Here is a 23,140-nt window from a genome sequence, read left to right as displayed (position 1 = left end):
GGCAGTCGGTCGTGTTGATGTGGTGATGATGTGCTAGTTGTCCGTATCATTTGGAGGCTTGGGGAGCACAATGCAAAACTGCACGCTGATATTGCCCCGTGCAGCCCCAAACCGAATGGCATGCCAATGTTAAGTTTTAGTGTGAACTTCCCAGCCAACAAAAAAGAATAAATGTTTTAGTGTGAACTCTCCAGCTTCAGCAAACAAATCCTGATGGCAGGATCATTTCTAACTAAACTGTGTATTGTTAAACCGGAAAGTGCTTATAAAGTGGAGTAAGCAGGAAGACATACTTAAAAAAGAAAGGAACGTATAAAGGACTTTACACGTTAATAGATCGAACAGATGAATATAGTGATATGCGTAATTGCAAGATACTTTAATCCCACCGATTCCACGATTCCAGTGGTGTTACATCGAGTGGGGCAACGCAATCAATAATGATCCTTACACAGGAAACATGCATGATAGGTGCGAGACAGAATAAAAAATTGACAAAACTGGAATTATTGGAAAGGAAAGCATCAACAATTATTTTAACAAGCAAGAATATGAGAACTGGAATCCAGACAAGGCAAGTCTTCCAAGAAGCTTATATATGCAAGCAACTCCATGGAACTTTGAGTGCAACACAGACCAAAGCAATCTAGTGAAGAAAAGCCATAGAAACAGAACCTAGCAGAAAGCAAGCAGCAATGCCGATACTTGAGCTAGCGATCTTCATCATCCCGATGACGCTCATTTTTGCCCCATGCCGGCGATTAGTGTTACTAATTACCAAGCTTCAGCAACTGGAAGAGATCATCATGCACACAAGGTCAACATCTCCAGCAATATGGAGTTTTCTGGCAAGGATACAAACAATAAGGATTACATTATGAAGCTCGGAAGTGGCTGCTCTACTGGTACTGGAGATACGCAAAGTACCAGTTTCATCAGGTGGGTCAGTGTGTGGCCTTAGATAGATTTCTTTTCCTTGCCTGGTGCGGTGTGAGTGATAACCAATCCCCTTTGTTCATGATGACTGTTCTGTATTATAGCAGTTCTCTTGAAACCAATGTGTAGCTTTCCTCGATGCATGCAAAAATGGAGAAAAGAATACGCAAGGGGTAGTTTTCTCTTGTACATCTCACTTAACACCTTAGTTTCCAACTAAATAACTTATCTGCAAGTCAAATTTACATTGCAAAATGGTCGATATCCATCAACGGAAGTACCGATTGTGCTCTTTTTAGCCCTTGCAAAATACTTTTTGCAGTCTCCCTTTCCTGTAAATATAGAACATACGGGTGGTAGTGAATCAGAATCATCAGAAAGAAGAGATCAAACAAAGATTGATTATTTATGAATGAAAAACATGATTTTCCAGTTCCCACTCTTAGACCCAGAGTAAAGAAATCAGGCACCCTAAAAGAACAAATCAAAGTGAATGCTTACTGGATGAGTTGAAGTCTATTTGAACTACATTAGTACGCAAACATAAGTGTTCATTAACAAAGCCAATAAATAAGAAGAAGTCTATTTGCTCCATTCCATCTTTTGTTATTTTCATCAGTAAGTAAAAGGAATTTTGTGTAAAATTGAACTTACCGGACCGGTGTAATCCAAGAGCCTTGTGCAATAGTGCTCTGCCTCCTCAAACCTGCCTATGCTCTTGCAATGCTTAGCAAGGAAAAGCAGAGCTTCAACAAAATTCTGGCCCTGCCTTTCCTCAACTTCCATTCTCTCTAGATCCTTCTTGTAGTAAAATGCTGCCTCCTCTGATTGTCCAAGCATACCATGTAACTTTGCTAGCTGATGAAGTGCTATTCCTTCGGTGTCATTATTATTTGCAGATCTCTCATAGCACTTGATGGCTTCTTCAATCATCTGGAGTTGATCACTTTCATAGCACTGAGCCATAGCATTCCAAAGCCGGGCATCATTAGGTTGTAGGTATGATGACTTACGGAAGTAATAAACTGCATAAAACGGCATTCCCATCATCTCATAGATCTGACCAAGACCATACCAAGCACGGTAATCTCTGGGATTTATATCAACAGCTCTCCTGTAGGCATCAATCGCAGCAGGTGTATTTTTTAGCTCAACAAACTCATGTCCCATAAGAGTCCAAGCTGAAAGATACTTTCGATTAAGCTTCAGCGCTCTTTGAAAGTACAGAACTGATTTTTCATGCTGCCCCTTCAAACTGTAGTAATTTGCAATTATGCAGCAAGATTCTGGGCGATATTTATCTGTCAAAAATACTCTGTGAGCAAGGAAACTCAAAGCAGTCGAGCTTTCTTTTGCATACAATAAATTTGAGTAAACGTCCATAGAATCCACACGGAAAGGATCAGTCCTAAGGAGTTCTTCAAAAATCATGTCAGCTTCATCCAGGTCTCTCATACTATACTGCACGGTAGCTATTTGAGCCTGAATGTAGTCACTGCAACGGAAAACCCCCATTAAGCGCTCATATCTTTTCAAAGCTTCTTCATGCATTTTTAATTCGAGATGTGCACTAGCAAGGAAGAAATCTTTCATCCAGTGATTCTTGATATTTAAGTTGTTCAAAATGTCACTGCTAGTGCAGAGAGATTGTAACTCTAACCAAGCACTCCAGTTCCAAGGGTAGCTGTTGACAGATTCCACCAGAACTGTTCTAGCTAGAGCTTCACTGCCTTTATCACGTAGAACAATGCCATACAAGTACAAACAAAATGAATCAATAGCACCAGTTCTCCGATGTGTTGCGAGCTCTCTCTCCAATGCAACTAGTTCCTGATTAACAGCATTGCTTTTGCCCAGAGATCCCTCAAGCTCGACTGTTTCTTCCTCTTTCCGTTTCTCTCCAGCCTAAATTGTAGAGAAAAGAACTATGATCACCAAGCATGTCAAATTTCAAAATGCTAATTAAACTATGAAGCAAATGGGAGACAGTTTCTAGTATTTAGAAGATTAGATAACCTGTAGAGGAAAAGATAAATCATTTAATAGAATCCTTCCATGGATAAGAAGACTGCTAGCCACATTTGTACGATCTAATAAGTTAGTGTATATAGACATACATTGATGCAAAGATTGACAATAACTGTATATATTGACAGTGAAGCTTACCAACTTAAATAAAAATCCAGGTAATAGAAAGACCTGCTAAAATGGAAATCAGCACGGTTCTAAATTGAATACTTCAATACTAGTCACTATTCACTAGTGGCACACTAGCAATCAAAAGCAACATAGCCTCAAGCGTACAGTTATATACTGTATTACTATGGCGTGTCCTATACTCCTATTTTAGCAGATCACAAATTAAATAGCAAAGAGGAAAAGATAAATCATTTATGGACCTGGATCCTCAGCCCTCCTTGTTGCATCAGGCAATCATGTTACTACTATAAGTTAACATCTTATACTGCCCATACATCTCAATATTAGAATATAATGTTTCCAAACTTCATTACAACAGAACCACTGTATTAGTAAAATGCATTCCTGCATGCAATAAATTCGTCTAATGTTAACATTGCAGCAAACCAGCATCCCCTGCTTACAATAAAAATAATCAAGCATCCCTGTAATGCATAATTAAGGACACCAAACAACCAGGAACGAAGCAAATAAGCAACAGTTATGTAAAATAAAGGGTTCAGCATTTTTCAATATGTTCAGACATTTACCAAATTACTAAGGTTTAAACTGACATAAATCAGTACATCATTATACCATGACATGGGGGGAAATTAAGACAAGTAAATCCTAGTATCGGCGCTCCTAGGGCTTCAAAGATTTAGCGCCCAAACCATGAACAAAGGAGAACATACCAAATAAAAATATTTTTACGTTTTTACAACAATTTTAATGTATTCCTGTTGTTTCCTTCAGTAAGATCCCACTACTGTTACTCCATTGACACGTCAAGATAACTAATCAGATGTTTCTACAGGTTGAAAAATATGAATAACTCTATAAGCGAATTGCAGCCGTAAATATTTGCAGCAGCTCCAGAGAGACATTTCCTCAAGCAGACAAACACCACTCGCTATACCAAACATCTGCAAACTGGAACACGCCCGCGCACACCAAAATAATAATTAAAAAAAAACAATAGGATCCGAACTCACCGTGTACAGGGCATAGCACCGAAGGAACACGGCCTTGCGGCCGGTCTGGCCGCGCAGGACGTGCGCGGCGCGGCGGTACTCGCGGCAGTCGAAGTAGGTCTTGGCGAGCAGGTACCTATCACCCCCCACGTCGAACGCGTCGTCGTCGGGGATGGGCGTGCTGACGTACGAGACGCCGCCGAGCGGCGTCCCGGCCTCGGCCGCGCCCGGGCGGAGGCGGCGGCGGAAGCTGGACCCGCCGCTGCGGTGGAGGTGCAGGAGGCGGCCCCCGGATGCGGCGGAGCCCGACGAGGAAGGGGTGTCCATCACCGACGACGGGGCCGGCGTCGCGTCGGGCTCGATTCCGACGAGCAGCTCGGCCGCCCTACAAAGGAAGGAAGAGGCGGCGGCGGTTAGGGTTAGGGTTAGGGTTTAGAGGAGGGGGGCCCTGGTGGGTTTTAGGGGAAGGGGGGCGTACGTACCATTTGGCGGCGGAGTAGAGGCCGCGCTCGCCGAGCTGGCGGGCGGCGGCTCGGAGCTCGACGCGGTAGGTTTCGTTGGAGGAAGCCATTGGTTTGGTCGGGGAGGTTGGGGGTGGCCTCCTTCGAGCAGATCGGCGCCGGAGGACGGGAGGAGCGCAAGCTTTTTTTTGAATTTTTGCGAGGGGGGGAGGAAGGAGAGGAACCGGCTAGGGACGGGAGGGATGGAATTTGGGCGTGTGCCACTGTGCCAACCCGCGCACGGCAGATTCGGCCGGGGGCCGTGCCGTGCAGCAGCGTCGGCCGTTGGGGCACGGGGCGGACGAAGCGGTGGTGGTGGTGCTGCTGCTGCTGCTGCTCGTCGTCGTTTGTGCAATTATGCAATAGGCTTACCGAATCAACTATTTCTCCTCAAACCATATAAAATCAAATAGATTTATTTTTAAATATATAATGGTTGCATCGATGGTATATTTTGTTTTAAGTGCTGCTGAAAATGTAAAGGCATGCCCTCGGGTGGTGTTATTTTCTCCTGAAGATAAAGATTAAGTGTTTTACGTAAAATAAGGTGGTATTAATGTATGATTAATTAAGTTTTAATTATTACAAACTTGAAAAACAAATTAATTTGACGTTTTAGAACCACTTTCATATAGGAATTTTTTTTTCACGAAACGCACCGTTTAGCGGTTTAAAAACGTGCCACGAGTATCCAGAATTTTATCCAATTTCATTCGAGAAGTTTAATAGCAGATACAATAAAGATGAGTCAGCGGGTGATAAATTGATCCACATTACCTCAATTCTAGGTAGAAGATTGAGAGAAGAAGAGAGAGAAATACGAGCAGTTGATTTATCGCTAGGTGGTAGCACCGGAAAAAAGAGATCGTAACCCACTTGCAGCCCATGCTGACGGAAACTCACGTGGTTTTGTGGGACATGTGCGACTAGCCATGCTAAATCTACGCAAAAGTTTTAGCAGTTTGCTAATTTAACAACCTGCTATTGCATATGATCTTTGCTATAAAGCTCCTTGTGCAGATGAGTTAGATGTTATGTACTCGGTTGTCGACGAAACTATTATTCTTGCTCTAAAGTTATAAGTGATTGTGAGATGGCACTCTCTTGTAATTTCAAACCACTATATTTTTTTTTTGACCTCTCCATATTTTATAAACTTTAAGAGAAGTAAAAACAGTAAGAATAGTCGTTTGCTACGGATAATTTGTTGGCAAAGTTATTGAACTGTACAAGCACAAGGACTGACAAGAAAAGGCGCCGTTGGTCAAAAACGTCCAGCCAGCGAACACGCGAAAGCAGCCACCACGGACCCAAGCGCGCACAGACCCAACTGAAAAAGGAAAAAAAAACAGAGGAAGAATTCGCATTTGCCCCTCCTCTTCCCCCACCGCGGGTGACCGGGGAGGAGTCGTGAGACCAAGCAACAGCAAGCGGGAAAGGCCATGGAAGGCGGCGGCGAGGCGCTCTTCCTGGACGGCGTCGGGGAGGTCACGGTGGCCGTCGGCGACGACGGCCTCTCCTTCCAGCCCCTTCACCAGGTTTACGCACAGCCGCACCCGCCGCTGCCCTTCTGCCCGTCTGCGCTCACCCCGAATCTAGTCTTTAGATCCTACAGACTTAACTGGGGTTTTGACAGGAGTCTTGGTTGAATTGTAGGATGGAGTCAGGAAATTCGTAGCTTCCGGTCTTCGGGTTCTTGAATCGAAGAAACGGAAGGTAGATAGAGAGGCGTAGACGATGAATAATGCGCTGGTGTCTGAAATAGTGAATCTACAACCTTGTACTGTACCTATTAGAATTCTGAACATAGGCTAGTTGGTTCACTATTTATACCAACAATTTTCAGGAGATTCATGAAAATCAGTGGTTAATGAAAAGCTCAGGAGAGGATCGCTATCTTGGCCAACATGGCGATATTGAAGTTTCTGTTTGGAACATAAGTAGCTTGTGTTGATGACGGTGTATAGATGTGTGATTGCGTCTGTGACCAGCATAAGCATGCTTTTTTAAAAGGGATAATATTCTTACTCAAACTAGAAACAGGAACACTAGTAGTGTGTTTGTGAAGCTATCATTTCACAAAACACAGCTTGAACCTTGGTTGAAATATTCAATAAAGAGCTCCAGACTTCCAGCTCGTGTGGAAAGACATAGTTGGTGAATATGACATTTTTGACATGCATTTAGTTCCTATCAGCAAGGATAGTGCAATTTTACTATTCCGTCAGACTTACATTATCCATCTGCAAATCATACAAGTACTCATAGAAGCTATCAGTTTGCTTTTGACATGCACCTGTGTGTTTTCTGCTCATTGTGCTTCTGTACATTGCAGGAAGTGAGTTCTTCATGTTGGTCATCTATCATAATGCAACCTAAGTTAGAGAGCAAGCTTAAGTTTTCAGATGTCTATGCTGTAGAGCTTCTTGAGGTGGGTCCTGTATGTGAACCTTGGAATGCAAGAGCTACCGTTCAAGGCAAGATAAATACTGAGGTATAACATCCCTTCTAGTTACTTTGCAGACTTAATTTTCTGTAATATGTGTCAAAGCGTTCGTGCCATATTAAATAATGCATTATATAAGCTCTTCCAGATGACACCTTTTACAAATAATTGACAAAAAACTGTTGCTCATGCAGATGAACCGATTTGTCATACACACGGTCACAAGACCAAGAAAAAGACCATCTCCATGGGTACCTTGTGAATATATTTTTGGTCATAAAGACCAGCAAACCTGCAAAACTTGGGTGGAGCATATAAAGACGTGCATAAATAAGGAACAGGATAGGCCCAAGAGCCTCATGGTAAATATGATGTGCTTTTCTGCTCCTTGACATAGCATTTTGACAAACATGTCAGTGCTGCTCAACGTTGGTCTTATATTCTTGCATCAACTAATTTTCATGTTGTAGGTATTTGTCCATCCATTGTGTGGAAAAGGTAGAGGGTGTAAGAATTGGGAAACAGTAGCTCCATTATTTGAGCGGGCAAAAGTAAAAACGAAGGTAAACTTCTGCCAGTGGAAGTATAAAAAATCTATAACAGTTAAAGATGAGCATATGATGTGTATGACTGATTTTCTTTTCTGATCTTGTGACATTACCATTATAAGTTTTTTGTTGAACAACCCTCAAAGCTCCAACTCCTGATCGCCTCATATGCACATTGCTTCAGGTGATAGTCACACAGCGAGCAGGACATGCATATGATACTTTAGCATCTTTATCAGATAAAGATCTCAAGAAATTTGATGGTGTTATTGCAGTGGTATGTGAACTTGAGTGATTTTTTTTCTACTTATTCGTTCAAAATAATGTTCTCTGTTTTCCTGAATAATTTATAGTTATAGGGAAGTGCTATGATGCTTATGCTTACCCTTTTTTTATTAGAACACAATAAATGCTTGTCTATCATTGTTTGATATTAAGCATCACAATTACAAGATGAGTGCTAGGCCAGAGAACACGCTTAGTTATGATCCACAATCAGCTGCATCTGGCCACAAGAGCATGCTCATATTCTACTGCTTTATTATGTATTTTGAAAAACACTTCAAGCTTGTCAAAATATACCTCTTGGTTAAATTTCATGGAGAATTGGAGATTACTTAGTACATGTCCAAAAATTTTGTATGGCTATATAAACCTTGCATTGATTGCCACTAGAGAAACAAACCTAACTTTCACTTTTCACTTTGAGAGAAAAAAAAACTCACATTCTCAATCCACTTTTCAACTTGTTCATAAATCATAAGCATACTGAAGTTCCTCCTCGTTTTACTACCCTGATCTCCAAACTGTACATTTTAGGGTGGTGATGGTTTATTTAATGAAATTTTGAATGGGCTACTAAGTACAAGGCACACAAATTCTTATCCTCCAACTCCAGAAGGGTTTGGATATTTCAGAAACAACATGAAGTGTCAAGAACATAGAAATAATGATCTAAGCAATAGTGAGCTCACAGGAGATGATGCAAATGCCATCTCTGGAAGTTCTAACACACCTGATGATCATGAGCCCCTTCTTTCAACCACACGATCTACAGGATTGGACATCTCGTCATCAGGTATGTCTTTGATTTTACAATTTACATCTACCTCATATTATACAGAGAAATTTCTCTTGTAAGTAATTTTCTTGTCTCTTATTTGTAGATTCTAGTGATGAACCATGCAATGGAGGTCAGTGCGAAATCCTAACTATTGCTTTATCTTAAAATTGTTACACTTTTAAGATTTACTGACTTACATAGAGTTCCTGTTTCATTTCCACTTTATGCTACTGCAGATCAGGTGCCTTTAGTCTCCTTCCCAAATAATTGGTTTAGGCTTGGAATAATTCCTTCTGGCTCAACGGATGCTATTGTTCTCAGGTAGTAATCAATTTTATATCTATTCTTACTGATCTGTATTACTAGGATTACAATGTTTGCTTAACATTGGAAATTCAAATCCCTTAAAAAACTGTAACTATGTTCCGTTGCATGCAAGCTGGTTTATGAACTTATGATCCTCTAATCATACCTGACAGTTTATGTGCAATAACGCCAAACATGCAATAACCCACAAACCTGCTAAAATAATATCAAGCTGATCCTTCAACACTACTATGCACCTTGGGAAGTTTTCTTCTATTAAGCTTTAAATCCATTGAACACTAGGAGCACATGCATTGTATTAACCATTTGCTGTCTTGTGATGACTAAAAATAAGCCCAATATTGTTGCATACAAATTATTGATCATCACTTTCAGTTCTTTTCTGGTTGTTGAAGCCCTGTTGATGTTTGCAGTACAACTGGGGAGCGAGATCCTGTGACTTCTGCTCTGCTTATTATCCTCGGCAGAAGGATATCACTTGATATAGCTCAAGTTGTCAGATGGAAAAGTAGCCCATCAGCTGAGGTTTCACCAACTGTGCGCTATGCTGCTTCGTTTGCAGGGTATGCTACTGTCTCTTAGACATGATATATAGCTAATACTACCACAAATTTGATTTCTGATTACCTATTTCTTACATGTGGCTGTGTCGTTGTGCAGTACCAGCATAGGCATCCTATGTCAACGTTAACATCAGTCCATAAAAGGGCTTAAAGTTCTGGAGAAAACTTCAGAGCTTCAGTTGAAGTCACTTTCAAAAAGTTAACCCAAGCTAGATTGTTATGTTTTTAACCTAAATCTTTTAGGGAAACATATTATTTTCTTGTGTTCTTCCTAGCATCACAGGCAGTCATGGATTGCACTGAACATACACTACCTCCGTCCGTTTTTTAATAGACGACGCCGTTGACTTTTTGTCACGTGTTTGACCATTCGTCTTGTTCAAAAAAAAACTTACGTAATTATAATTTATTTTGTTGTGAGTTGTTTTATCACTCAAGGTACTTTAAACATGGTTTATATCTTATACATTTGCATACATTTTTTGAATAAAACGAATGCTCAAACATGTGTTCAAAAGTCAACAGCGTCATCCATTAAAAAATGGAGTCTTTTGGATATGACCATCTGCGGATTCCTCTTTTGCATAACTGCTGAAACCCTGTGGTTTAAATCTGATTACAGATATGGATTTTATGGAGAAGTTATAAGGGAGAGTGAAAAGTACAGGTGGATGGGTCCTGCGCGATATGACTTCTCTGGAACAATGGTATTTTTGAAGCACAGGTGATTAACAATGAATTTGTGCTGGTATCTACCTATTCAGTTTGAAATTAACAGTCTCTAGTTGTTTTTCAGATCTTATGAGGCAAAAGTGGCTTTTCTTGAAAATGGAAACACTCATTCACTTACAGCATCGGCAGAGAATAATGCAAATGGAGTCCAAACACTGCAATACCATCAAAATAGACATCGGAAAACCATCTGCCGAACAAATTGTTTAATATGCAAAGGAACTTCAACATCTGAACAGAATTCAGAAGATGAAAATCCAGACAGTTCCAGAACAGCTTGTGAGACCCCAAAATGGGTCTGGTCCAAGGGTCGTTTTCTCAGTGTTGGTGCAGCTGTCATTTCATGTCGTAACGAAAGAGCCCCTGATGGTCTAGTAGCTGACGCACACCTATCTGATGGTTTTCTTCATCTTCTGCTCATTAGAGATTGCCCTCTTCCCTTTTACTTATGGTGAGAAATCTGTTACAAGAGGTCCGGTGTGCGTATTATCCCAAGTTTAAAAAGTTTTCTTAATTTAGGAAGGGAGTAGGTCAATACATGGATATCCATTTACCCAAGCTAGCTGAACTAATAGTCAGATGAGTTCATTTTTAGTTGATTCAGTTGAACTAAAGTGGGTCAATGGGTACCTATATATTGACCCACCATCCCTATTTAGCTATTTTTTATAGACTGGTTGCGCTCGAGTTGGAACTCTGAACCTTTTCATAGTTGATGTATGTTTACTCACTGAAGTGAACATGGCCGCACAGGCATAACAGAAATGGGAATACAAAATAAAATAAATCTAGTATATTTCCACTTTTATGTAGTTTTCACAAACTAAAGAACATGCTAAATTCACTCAGAAATTAGTTTCTAGATTTGGTCACTATCCCTGTTTGCAGAGTATGTTCTTATGAGTTCTGACTTATCTGCAGGCATCTAACACAATTTACCAAGAAGGGCTCAGATCCTCTGAGCTTCAAGTTTGTCGAACATCATAAGGTATCATTTTCTTTTCTTTTCTTTCTTCATTTTACCTTCATGTTATTATATCTGAGCATGATCTTCCGATTTCCGCAGACACAAGCATTTACTTTTATATCGTCACATGACGAAAGTGTCTGGAACTTGGACGGAGAACTTCTTCAGGCCTGTGAGGTATCTGTTCAAGCTTTCCGAGGCCTTGTCAACCTCTTTGCGTCAGGACCGGAGGTGTAGCTATTCCCTTCTCTTTTTTCTCCCGAAGGGACGATTGCAAAAGGCCCCGGCGTGTTGTACTTGTATGCTGTACAGAAGTTCCTGTTCGATACTCTGTTGCTATTTTTTCTGTAGAAAATGGAAAACACAGCGCCCAGATTACGGAATGCAGAAGCCTGGGTCGCTTCAATTTTGCCACCGGAAAGAGCAGGCATGTAGTTTACTAAGGTGGTGTTTGGTTGGAGGGACTAAAGTGGAACTAAACTTTAGTCCCTCTCACAAAAATATAAGTCCCTACCATAGGGACTTATAATTTTGTGAGAAAGACTAAATTTAGTCTCTAAGTTCCCAAACACCCCCTAAGTGCAGGAGTAGTTTTGGTCTGAAACAATGACATGCTGTGTAATAAAGCAGAACTTGCTCTGTAAAGTGATTCCAATATCTCCGTTTCAAAAAAAAAAAAAGTGATTCCAATATCCGGAAGTAGAGTGAAGCGAACATATGATCAGAACATGTCTGGGCACACTGCGACGTACCCTGGGGCAATAATATTCTTCGTCGGAATGGTTGGTGGATCTGCACACTGTGACGATTTAGCCCACTGGGGCTGGGCACAGCTGCACCGTGCCTAATTTTAACCCCCGTGCGCCGGCAAAGCATCCGTGTCGGCTGATGCTGCTGGAGCTGGATGGATTTACACGGGTATTGGGTAGGCAGGGCAGCAAGCATGAGACCAGCCAGCGATCCAGTGTCCTGTTAATTAAAAATACAAGTGAATACTATACTACTCATCAGTCTGAACTATGAACCAGCCGGTAACAAGTAGTAGATGCAATGCATGCTTTGGATGGAAACAGAGCACTACTCTTCAGTCTTCACTGGTTGAGGCAATGAGGCATTGAGCAACCGGGACTGCCCAAGTACAGACGACTGAAACACATAAACAGAGCATTACACTGTTATGACAACACATAAACAGAGCATTGCACTGTTATGACCAGCGGTGTAGAACTGTAGATCGTACAGAATCCATGGATCCACTGTAGAAACTAGGAATAGGCAAATTGCTATCTTCTGTAATCTCTGTGCGTATCAGCAGCATGATCGGCCAGATATCTTTCAACTGCGAGCCCCGGAGAATCATTGAGGGAAATGATCGCCACTGATGGTGGATGATGTCGGCCGGCGCGGAGCAAGACAAAGCGGACAGCCGTGATCGAGGGGTGTCGGTGCCTTTGTGGCCAAGTGTGTAACTTCCTGAGCCCCGACGAATCGCCGAGACGTCCCCATGCCCCTCGTCAACCGCATCTTTCCCTTTTCGCTTCTCTCGAGAAATCAAACCGTTCCTTTTTCTTTTGTTTTTCGCACAAAACAATCGTCCTCTCATGCCAAAATGCGCAAAAAGAAGACGACATCCTACTAACATTTTCTTTTGTTTTTCGCGCAAAACAATCATCCTCGCATGCTAAAATGTGCAAAAAGAAGACATTAAGATACATATTTTTTTCTCTATTTCTGCCCAACATGTTTTTCAGAATGCTAAATGGTGTATTTTGTACTAAATTTTCTACACATAAATTGTTTTAAAATATCACATAAATTCATTTTCTAAGTTTATAATAATTGAAAACTTAATTAATCATGTGTTAATGGTTTTCATGTTTTCCGTATCAACCACTTAATCTTTATCTTTGTTAGATTCATTACTACTATCTCTGCCTCAAAATAAGTGTAGTTTTGCACTGTTTATGTCTCACGTTTGACCGTTCGTTTTATTTGAAATTTTTTTACGATTAATATTTTTAATGTTATTAGATGATAAAACATGAATAATATTTTATGTGTGACTAACTTATTTTAATTTTCTCATAAATTTTTTAAATAAGATGGCTAGTCAAACTTTGTATACGGATTCTCACGACTGTACTTATTTTGAGATGGCAGTAGCAGGTACTATGGAGATTTCTCGTTCAGTTCGTTGGAGGATAGGAGCTAGGCTAGGGCTGTTACCATGCCGTGACCGTGTGGACGTGATTATGCCAAAGCGATCACGCGGAGCAGAGCAGCCTTCCAAAGTTGAAACCGCGGCGTCATCATCATCTCGATATTCACCGTTGCTTTGCAGCCAAGCCTCTCCGCGGCGCAAAGCAAGGTATCCCCAAACAGTAGCAGCTACCGCGAGGTTTGCATCCAAAGCACGGCGATCTCATCCCAGCAACGTACACCGCGCGCCGTGACACGCACAAGCCTTCTCCGCGTACGTCTGCCCGCGCGCGCGCGCAAGCTGGCAATGGCCGACGACGTCGTCGAAGCCGCGGCGTCGTCCTCTCCCAGTACGCAAGGCGGCGGCGGCGGCGGCATCCATGTCGTCGCGAAGAACGCGATGAACAGCAGCAAGCAGTTCTCCTCGGCCCTCGCGCCCGTGGCCGTGCTGCTCGCCGTCGCCGTCGGGGCCGTCTCCCTGCTGCCATCGCTGGCGCAGGCGGTGTGGGAGGTGCCCCACCTCTTCCTCCTCGGCCTCGTCGTCTCCTATGGCGTCTTCGCCCAGAAGATTTCCACCGGTGGCAGCGGCGGAGGCGGCGGCGGCGGCGGTGGAGATGATGGCGCCAGGGCGTGGAACTCTCGGTACCTCAGCGACGACCCCCTCGTCGTGGTCGCCGACAATGCGGCGAGTGACGACGGCGGCGGCGGCGGCGCGAGCGGGAGGCCGCTTTCCTTGCCGGTGCGGAGGCTGAAGCCGCCGCCACCGGCGCCGACGATGCCGGGGATAGAGTCCGAAGCCGGCGATGCCAGCGACGACGGCATTGGCGCAGAGACGGACAGCTCCGCATCGACGGCGGGATTCTGGGGCGCCGCCCCTTCGCCGCCCTCTGTTCTTGACGCCGTCTGCAGGTCCCGGAAACCCGCTGCTACTGCGACGGCGGCGGCGCCGTCCGCCATGTCGAAGGGCTTCCCGAGCTACATTTCTCCGGCGCCTCGTTGCGACCAGTCGTTCAGCGACGACGGCGAGGTCACCGACTGGGACGACGACGACGACGAGAAGGCTGACGTGCAGGACGAGATGGCCGCGTCGCCGCAAAGGTCGTACGTCGACCATGACGACTACAACGGTGACGGTGATGAGCTCTCCGAGCTGGCGGCGGAGGTGGAGGACGAGGTGGACAGGAAGGCCGACGAGTTCATCGCCAAGTTCAGGGAGCAAATCAGGTTGCAGAGGTTGTAGGCGTTCATGGCAACTTGGCAAGTATGCATACGTGATGCATGCAGTCATGCACCGTACCGTGGAGTGAGTAAAACCATTATGAGCCATTTTACGTACGAAGGGGGATCGTGACATGGGTGTACTTGTGAACAGCTGATCTGTTCATCGGTAACGTCATGTTTCTTGTATCATTTTTTCTCTCTTTTTCTATTTTGATTTTATTTTGGTGATTTTATGCCGATAGGAGCCGGATAAAAGGAGGTGTTAATGAACGGAAAATAACGTTCTTCGGATGCATCCATTTCTAGGTATGTACATGTACGGCTTTCTCTTACCATTCTGACACAAAACTTACAGGAGCAAAAGGGTCAAGGGCTCAAGGCCCCTCCCCCTCCCCCTCTAAAATATCAAACTTTTTCTTTTTCAAATAAACGCTCAGTTTTGATACAGTTTATATCTATCGGTCCCTTAGATGTTTATTTTGTCCCCTTATGTTTCAATTTATATCTAAAAGACATGTGCGTTGCAACGGGAAAGAACTAAAATTACGTTAAACATGGGATGATTAGGATTTAATATTCATGATCCAAGTATTATTTCGATGTTCTGAATTCAGCTATTACCATTTGTCATTTTGAATTTTTTGTACTACTATCTATTCGTCGACTGAGGAGTGGCTGCACTTTGCATGTAGAAGGCTATGTGGTGTGCAGCTCTGCTCCCTTCGGTTCCATAATTCTCGATGTATTGAACAATGATACGGTTTTCAAAATATATCTTTGATTGCGCTTTTGTATTATAATATGTACAATAAAATAAATACTTTTTTACTTTACCATAGTACTTTATAAGACAAATCTATATGTGTTGTTTTAATGCCTTCAAACTACATATTTTTAAAATTATTGATAGTCAAAGTAATAAAAGTTAGACCTCAACCTTTTTCAAAATGCTAAGAATTATGGAATCTGAGGGAGTAGTTGACTGACTCGGTCTTTGGCCTAAGCTTGGTTAGGGCCAACACAACCATCCTGGCAACCATGAAGAATGCACCCACTCCGTAACGGCAAAACACAAACCTTCATCTTCACCCATACTTCAGTCTGATCGCTCCGCCGGAAGAAACGTGACGACATGACAAGGATGTAGCGGTCTGTGACATCGGGAATGATGATGACATCTGAGACGATGGCTTCATCGGGAGCATGGTCACGATCGCGGCCCATGGCACACTTGACCTTCAACGCTATCCTGATCACGGTGATCAACCGATGTTGCTGACATCATCTCTGCCTAGACGCTCACCCCGTGCTGTCACAGCCGTGGAGCGTTACCGTCGCCTTATTGCTAGCCATCTCTATCTGTTCACAGATGTGATCGATCGATCGAGAGCATGTATATATGGCGGAGAGATTTTTGGTGGAGTCGGAGCAGCGTTGGATTCGTTGCCGCAAACGTGCTCCAGAATTTGATCGAGTAGGATTGTTAAGGCACGTGCGGGAGATCACAGGGATGACACGATGAATAAGCGTGGGAATCAGAATTAACCTAGGTTGCACGCTTGTTGCATACCGGTTCAGATCCGCTCATTTGTTGCGGCACCATTTCGCATGGTGGCCATCGCTCATCTCACGCATCGCGCACGGAACAGGGAATAGAGTCGGAAATGAAAGACGGACAAAAGAAAAGATGTGACGAACCAAAAAATTATCAATTTTTATAATAGATATAGAGGCAAAGATATCTCACATGCTTGCACACCAACATCTTATCGAAATAGAGCGACGCACTAAAATTTTGGGCAAAAATATCTTCGATTTTTATAATAGTAGAGATAGTGATAGATATAGATAGGGTTAGAGGGGATTGATGGCGATGCCAATAGTGACACCTAACTCGGTAACCTAATTCGATGGCATGTTAGACCATCTCTAAAAGAATGGCCAAATGGCTCTCCAAGCCAAATTTTAGCAAACTTATATAAAAAAAAGCTCCAATAGACCTACCAACCGGCTGGCTAAATTCATCTCCACATTGGCCAAAGTTGGCAAGGCAAGACAACTTACCATCGACATGGGTCCCACCCCCTCTCTCTTTCTCCTCCTTTTCCCATCACGTCTGCCGTTCACTCCCTGCCCGCCTAGCGTCATCGTTGTCATACTCCCAGTGCCGCTCACCCAGCATCGCCGTCATCATCCTCTTAGGTCACCCGCCCAGCACACCGCCTTCCCCGTCCTCCCCCCGCTCGAGTTACGGGTGAAGAAGGGACAAGCGGCTGCTCCGCTGAGCCCTCCTCGCACCTCCTCCCCTCTCGTCGCCGGCTTCACCCCTCTTGTCGAGCTCATCACTGTAGCCGTATCTGTCGTCGTAGCCATAACTATTGCTATCCCTTATCGTTGCACGGATCAGCCACTATCGTCTTCTCCCCTCTCACCGCCGCCATCGTCGCCTCATGAGCGCATGGTTCTGCCATCGCTGTCGCCGAGGGAAGAGCTCAAGGATGGCCACGGGAGAAGAAGAAGGGGAGAAAGAGGAGGAAGAAGAATGAGGAAGTAGAGGTTGATATGTGTGTCCCGGTATTATAGATTCGAAATAGAGTGTGTAAATAGAGAGAGTGTTAGAGCAACAAGCTTGGCTCTCCAAGTCAGTTGAAGAGCTAGCTATGTGATAGTTTATTGGAGTTGCTCTTAGAGATTAAAAAACAGGAGAAGTTAGGTAATGCACGAATTTTGAAATGAATATAAAGGTATAAAATACATTAGAAATCCTACGCAACTATTGGAGCTTTATATGATGATGACAAACTTGTTAAAAAAACAATCTATAGAACTGGAAGTACACCAATTCTTAATATACTTTATTATTGATGTTGGTATGCAGGCATCAACGAAATGAATCTTGATGAAGGATTTTCATGTAAATACAACGAAAGTTTGACAGGGACTTGTTGTTTAGAGTCTGGACCAAGGTTTATTATTGATAGTAGTTGCTAAAAGCGAGATGTGATAGGAGGTTTCTATGTTGGACACAACGAAATACGACGCTTCCGTGGCCATCAGCTTGTACCTGTTTCCTTCATGAAGGAACACGACTGTACAACAACAGAAGCCTTGATGTGTTGCACCTCACGAAAGCTAGTCGGACCGGGAAATTTTCTTTCTGCACTCCTAGATAGATATGTCCGCTACTAGATGAAATCAATCAACACCGTCGGATCGACGCCAGATAGCACGGATCTTAAGGCTGAATCCGACCGCAGTTAATTAGGCTCGCACTCGCAGTGTTCGTCGAAACGGCCAAACAGAAAGCAGCCGTAACCACGGGCCACACGGAGCAGCCAACCACGGTTGGTGCCGGTCCCTCCCTTCCTCCCCTCCCGTCCCGCATGTGTTGTGTGATGTGTCTCGTCTCCGCCACCACCGCCGTCCCGGTCCAACCGCGAGGCGCGATAGAAATAGGATACCTTCCACTTCCCGGCCCCGCCGCCGTTCCTGCCCCTAACCGCCGCTGCCAATTTCAACGGGGCAGAATCACCGATTTGCCGTCACGTCCACACTCCACCACAGCGCGTACTGCGCACTACTGGGCTACCTACCTGCTCCGCGACCCCAACCTCCAAAAGCAAAAGGCAAAAAGGCCAGGGCAATCAACAGAGTGAAGCTGGACTGTAAGCCATCACACACATACACACACTCGTCGTCTCACTCCCACAGTGATAAAGAAACAAGCCTCGAGACGACAAGAATCTCAAGCCACCCTCCCCTCGCCGCTGCCTCTTCCCTCCACCCGAGGGGAAAAAGCGAGCAAGCAAACTGTGCGGAGCAAGCACGGCAAGGCAAGGCAAGGTGACCCACCGCCATTGGCTTCTTCCGTTTTATCCAGGAGAAAGGAGGAGGAGTACTGGGAGATAGGAGCAATGGCGGAGTCGACGGCGGCGACGGCGCCACCGGGGGACGAGCCGGAGGCGAAGGGGAGGAGCAACTCCATCCTGCTCCCCATCCTCGGGATCCTTCTCGTCTACCTGCTGTACCGGTACCTCCGGCCGCGCCTCCGCGGCCTGCGGCTCGACCGCCTCACGTCCCGCCTCCCGGCGTGCCTCCGCCGGAGCAGGACGGCCAACACCATGCTCCCCTACTTCGCGCCGATCGCCGACCGCCTCGGCGCGCTGCAGCCGTACCTGGCCCCCATCGCCGACCGCCTCGGGGTGGGCGCGCAGGGCGGCGTCGGCGCAGGGGCGTACGGCAGGGCGGACGCGCTCGTCAAGTTCCCCGGCGGGGAGGCGCTCTCCGTCGCCGCCATCCTCGAGGCGCCGGGGGAGGTGGTGGCCAAGTCGTCGCACAGCACCCTGTACCGCGCCGCGATGCGCTCCGGGGAGGCCGCCGTGCTGCTCCGGTTCGTGCGGCCCGCGTGCGCGCTCACCTCCGACGAGGCCTCCGCCGCCGCGCGCCGGATCGGCGCGGTCAGCCACCCGAACCTCGTGCCGCTCCGCGCGTTCTACGTCGGGCCGAGGGGGGAGAAGCTGCTCGTGCACCCCTTCTACGCCGCCGGCTCGCTCCGGCGATTCTTGCAAGGTTGGTCTGCATCTCTGCTTATTTTACTTGCCTTGTTGTTAGTTTCTTGGTAACAAATGTGGAGCATTTTATCTGTTCTCTCGTATCCTTTTGCAGTTTTTAGCTCTTCTTTGCGTAGTAATCTTGTTACGTTCCAAAATTTTCAATGTTCGAAGTATAATTTACTGTGACTGATTATACTATTCGAGTATGGGGATCAAGGTCAGAGTTTTAGGAGAAGAGATCTTACACCCCGAAATGTTAGGCAATGATGGCAATGCTGCGATATTAGAGTAGTCATCTCTGCACTGCAGAGTAGCATCAAAAGCACGCAGGCTGCAATGCACGTATCTCATCTTCTGTATCTAGTTATCCACCATTGTGAAAGTGCAGTGTAAATTAGCAACGTGATTTTTTTTAAAAAAAATGTAACTTTTTGTTGTAAAAGAGGTAGTTCAACTCCATTTTAATTTTTTAGGGGAATTCCGTTTTAAATTAGTAACAGCGTTTTTAAAATGTTAAAAACTCACATGAGCATGGAGAATATAGCTGGATATGAATTATACCTGTAAGCTGCAAGCCTGCAACAGATCTGTCAAGAATTTGTTGTAATGCAAAAGGCATAGTGAAGTTTCTAAGAGAGTTTGAAGACATAAGAAAACCAGTAGGGCAATTGGTCTCAAACTCTCAATTTTGAGTGATTTGAGTCCAAGTGGAATGGAGAAGATAGTCATGCTCGGAACCTCATAGCTATGGACCTATGGTGTTAATTCTAATCTATGCCTTGCTATAATTGCTGATTGCAAAAAGTATTTTGTCAACTCTTGTTTAGCTTGAAACATGACATAGCACTGTGTACTGGTGACATGGTCCTGACTCCTTATGTTTGTTGAAGTCATTAATTAACCCTTAACTACCATAATCATTAGGATATAACAAGTTTCCCGTGTTCAATTAATCAGTCAGGCTTTTGTAGAAAGGTCCTTTAGATACAAGTATTGTTGCCTCTTGATTGAAGAGAAGAGCACACATTTACATATTTGATATTTCAAGTTAACTCCCAGAATTTTGTACTAGCAATGTCTTACTTTCAAACCACTGCATTTCATCTTCCTTTTCTTTTTCGATCATTGAACCTAGATCTTCAATAAATTAAGTTAAACTGTCAGTTTATTATGTAGTGTTGGGCTTGTGGATGAAAATTCACCATATTAATTGATGGCTGAATTTTGGATAACATTATTTGTCAATAAAGTTGTTATTAGGCATCTTCTGGCATTCATTGTGATAGTTGCTAACCATGCAATGTTTTTCTGTTGCTACCGAAAACAGAGGGAATTGTTGATTCACAAAGATGGAATATAATTTGCAAGCTCTCTATCAGTATTGTCAAGGGACTGGATTACCTGCATACAGGGTTGGAGAAACCGATAATTCACGGGAACATCAAGACGAACAACATTCTGCTCGATGCTAATTACGAGTGCAAGATATCAGACTTTGGCCTCTACCTTCTGCTGAATCCTGCTGGTGCCCAGGAGATGCTTGAAACTTCAGCAGCACAGGGTTACAAGGCACCTGAGCTGATCAAGATGAGAGATGCCACTAGAGAGACTGATATCTACAGCTTGGGAGTAGTTCTGCTTGAGATGCTTGCCCAGAAGGAATCAGCAAAGGATAACACGCCAAACCCTCGCGACATCCTATTGCCTGTCTCGTTCAAAAATTTGGTTCTTGAGAGGAAGATTTCTGATGCATTCAGCTCCGATCTTGTCAGGCAGAGCAAGAAGTCAGGGAAGGAAAAGAATTTGAATGCTTTCTTCGAGTTGGCAACAGCTTGCTGTAGCCCTTCACCATCATTGAGACCTAACACAAAGTTTATACTCAAAAAGCTCGAAGAGATTGCAAAATAAATTAAACTGGGTAGTTTACCGGCTTGCTATTTAATCGGCATTGCATTATAGCAGCATATACAGCAATGACGAGTACTGAGGCATTTCAGCCTGGCCAAGGCTAGAAACCTGCTGAATTTGTGCTGGCCAGGGAACTGAATAGCCTTGACATGAACTCAGAGTAACATACATGCTGGAGGGGTGCTTCAGATGCAGGATCACTGTGTTTTTCTTGTGCATTACCTGGAACCGAAAAAAAAAATGTAGAACTGCTGTTCATAGGCCAGTGCCCCTGAAGAACTGTATAACACACTGTTAGTGAAATGTATATGTTGTACTTTTAATGCATCGAAACACTCCATGTGAACTGGAATGTTCCTCATCCAGACGCCATGAAACTAAAGTTACTGTAGAGATTACGATGCTCCCACACCTCTCATTGCATGTGCGTTTGTGCTATACATACTGACAACCACGAATGGTGATTCCTTTCAGTGGTGCCATTGGCTCCTTCCCCAATGCTGGTCCTTGCAAGGTTGGAGATTTGTCATTATCAGTAAACAAATAATTCACTCTCTGCTCCCAATTGTAACTAACCCACGACGGTTCGTTGTTTCTGATAGCCTGTGGCTTAGTGGCGTCTAGTCATACACACTCAGGGCAGCCGCAATGGATATCTATAGGCTCTTTAGAAAAGATCCATGTCAGCATATTTTTATATTTAGAAGAGATTAAATGAAAAGAGAAAGCAAAGCTATTTACTAACCTGGAGATAGTCTATAGAGAAAAATGAGACAATGAATTAGAGAGCTATAGATCCCATGTAGACATATTATTGAGGTGGTTTACTATTAATCTAGTCTATTGCTGAGATGTACATATTTTATAGAGAATATCTTATTTTACTATTGCGGGTGCTCTTACTCCATGGTTTAACTATGAGCGATTCTAATTGCTCACCACACCACCCCAGTGGCCTCAAAAATCAATCCCGTTCCTTTCGCCGACACAAAGGATACATGTGCTATCATTACTTTTCCTTTTCGGAGCTAGCATACCAGAATACAGACATCCACAGCTTCTGAAAATCCCCAACAACTCCCATTTTCTGATGCACTGGTGATGGGTACAGCCGTACAAGCGTACAGGCTGCAGTATAACTTCCGTATTAATATTGGCGTATTGCTCTACTACGATCTACTCCCATCTACTAGTGCTCCTACTACAGATTCGATCGACATCTTCTTCACCGACGAACATAGCCTTTACTTTGTGTCAGAATCAGGTTGGTGAGGTGAGTGTGTGTTAAATAGAAAAAGAGTCGGGTTGGTGTGAAGGTTACAATTTTTTCCCCTTTTTTACCGGGTAGCCCCTGCGTCTCACTCACGGCGGGCCAGGGGGGACGAGACCCCATCATGGCGCAAAAGCGGCAGTGCACGTGAAGGAGACCTGTCCCGGTGCAAAACGGAGGCAACGCAGCCTCCAAACTCCACCACCAGAGCTATACTAGCTTCCAACCCATGGGCCGACGCACCGGCCGCCCGTCCTCTCCGGCGTCTCTAATGCGTAGATCTTGTCGTCGAGCACCGGGGGCTCCGTGCTGTAACGATTGCCATGAAACACGCCTGTCTCCTTGCTTGCTTGAGTAGCCAGCCACGATCGATCTGTATCACACTACCACAAAATCTCTTCAACTTGTTAGTACTACTTCCCCGCAAAAAAAAAAACTTGTTAGTACTACTACTACTCAATGGAGTAGCTAGTAGGAGTATGTACTACTGCATTGTAGTATAATTTGTACTCCCTACGTCCAATTTTTAGAGGCTGTTTGGTTCAATGCTTTAACTTGCCACACCACACTTTAGACTGCCACACATCCTTAGCCTTGTGTTTGGTTCATTGCCATAGTTATGGCAAGCCACACTTTCTTGCCGTCCTACCCCACATGTCATAGACTCAATCATTTGCCTAACTTTGCCACAAGTGTGGCTTACAATTTATAGGCCACAAAAAGTGTGGCAAGCCACACTTGTCTAACATTTTCTA

General features: G+C 44.2%; 4 protein-coding genes across 9 annotated transcripts; 3 read left to right on the top strand and 1 right to left on the bottom strand.

The window, feature by feature from the left end:
- Nucleotides 1-484: 484 nt before the first annotated feature.
- LOC4330199 (anaphase-promoting complex subunit 8) lies at nt 485-4,917 on the bottom strand. 2 transcript variants are annotated; one of them, XR_001542766.3, is made up of 5 exons: nt 4,571-4,917; nt 4,110-4,473; nt 1,591-2,841; nt 928-1,268; nt 485-845 (listed from the first exon to the last, which is right to left on the bottom strand). XR_001542766.3 is itself a non-coding variant. In NM_001416800.1 (4 exons), exons 1-4 carry the CDS (start codon nt 4,657-4,659, stop codon nt 1,179-1,181), a joined length of 1,794 nt encoding a protein of 597 aa, NP_001403729.1. In that variant the 5' UTR covers nt 4,660-4,917; the 3' UTR covers nt 512-1,178. The 2 variants fall into 2 exon arrangements, 1 of the variants encoding a protein (NP_001403729.1); NM_001416800.1 differs by having other exon boundaries at nt 512-1,268.
- A 1,009-nt stretch (nt 4,918-5,926) lies between these two features.
- Nucleotides 5,927-11,926, top strand: LOC4330198 (ceramide kinase-like). Of its 5 annotated transcripts, none has more exons than XR_010739005.1 (14): nt 5,952-6,126; nt 6,924-7,082; nt 7,229-7,396; nt 7,505-7,597; nt 7,767-7,859; nt 8,402-8,660; nt 8,749-8,775; nt 8,882-8,966; nt 9,386-9,535; nt 10,158-10,259; nt 10,332-10,718; nt 11,189-11,255; nt 11,334-11,678; nt 11,815-11,926. XR_010739005.1 is itself a non-coding variant. In XM_015771986.3 (14 exons), the coding sequence occupies exons 1-14, from the start codon at nt 6,031-6,033 to the stop codon at nt 11,469-11,471; spliced, it is 1,884 nt and encodes a 627-aa protein (XP_015627472.1). In that variant the 5' UTR covers nt 5,952-6,030; the 3' UTR covers nt 11,472-11,926. The 5 variants fall into 5 exon arrangements, 2 of the variants coding, with proteins under 2 accessions (NP_001403728.1, XP_015627472.1); XR_010739006.1 differs by adding an exon at nt 6,245-6,304 and having other exon boundaries at nt 10,158-10,242; nt 11,334-11,926; XM_015771986.3 differs by adding an exon at nt 6,245-6,304 and having other exon boundaries at nt 11,334-11,926.
- A 1,539-nt stretch (nt 11,927-13,465) lies between these two features.
- Nucleotides 13,466-14,953, top strand: LOC4330197 (cuticle collagen 2). The gene has a single exon (NM_001416798.1). The coding sequence runs from the start codon at nt 13,741-13,743 to the stop codon at nt 14,671-14,673; it is 933 nt and encodes a 310-aa protein (NP_001403727.1). The 5' UTR covers nt 13,466-13,740; the 3' UTR covers nt 14,674-14,953.
- A 3,448-nt stretch (nt 14,954-18,401) lies between these two features.
- On the top strand, nt 18,402-21,520 carry LOC4330196 (putative kinase-like protein TMKL1). The gene is made up of 2 exons (XM_015767824.3): nt 18,402-19,223; nt 20,535-21,520. Exons 1-2 carry the CDS (start codon nt 18,569-18,571, stop codon nt 21,113-21,115), a joined length of 1,236 nt encoding a protein of 411 aa, XP_015623310.1. The 5' UTR covers nt 18,402-18,568; the 3' UTR covers nt 21,116-21,520.
- Nucleotides 21,521-23,140: the final 1,620 nt, after the last annotated feature.

The sequence above is a fragment of the Oryza sativa genome, chromosome 2 (assembly GCF_034140825.1).
Source record: "Oryza sativa Japonica Group chromosome 2, ASM3414082v1".
Taxonomy (NCBI): Eukaryota; Viridiplantae; Streptophyta; class Magnoliopsida; order Poales; family Poaceae; genus Oryza; species Oryza sativa.
The sequence above is the reverse complement of the archived record's forward strand: the minus strand, read 5'-3'. Positions and strand labels throughout refer to the sequence as shown.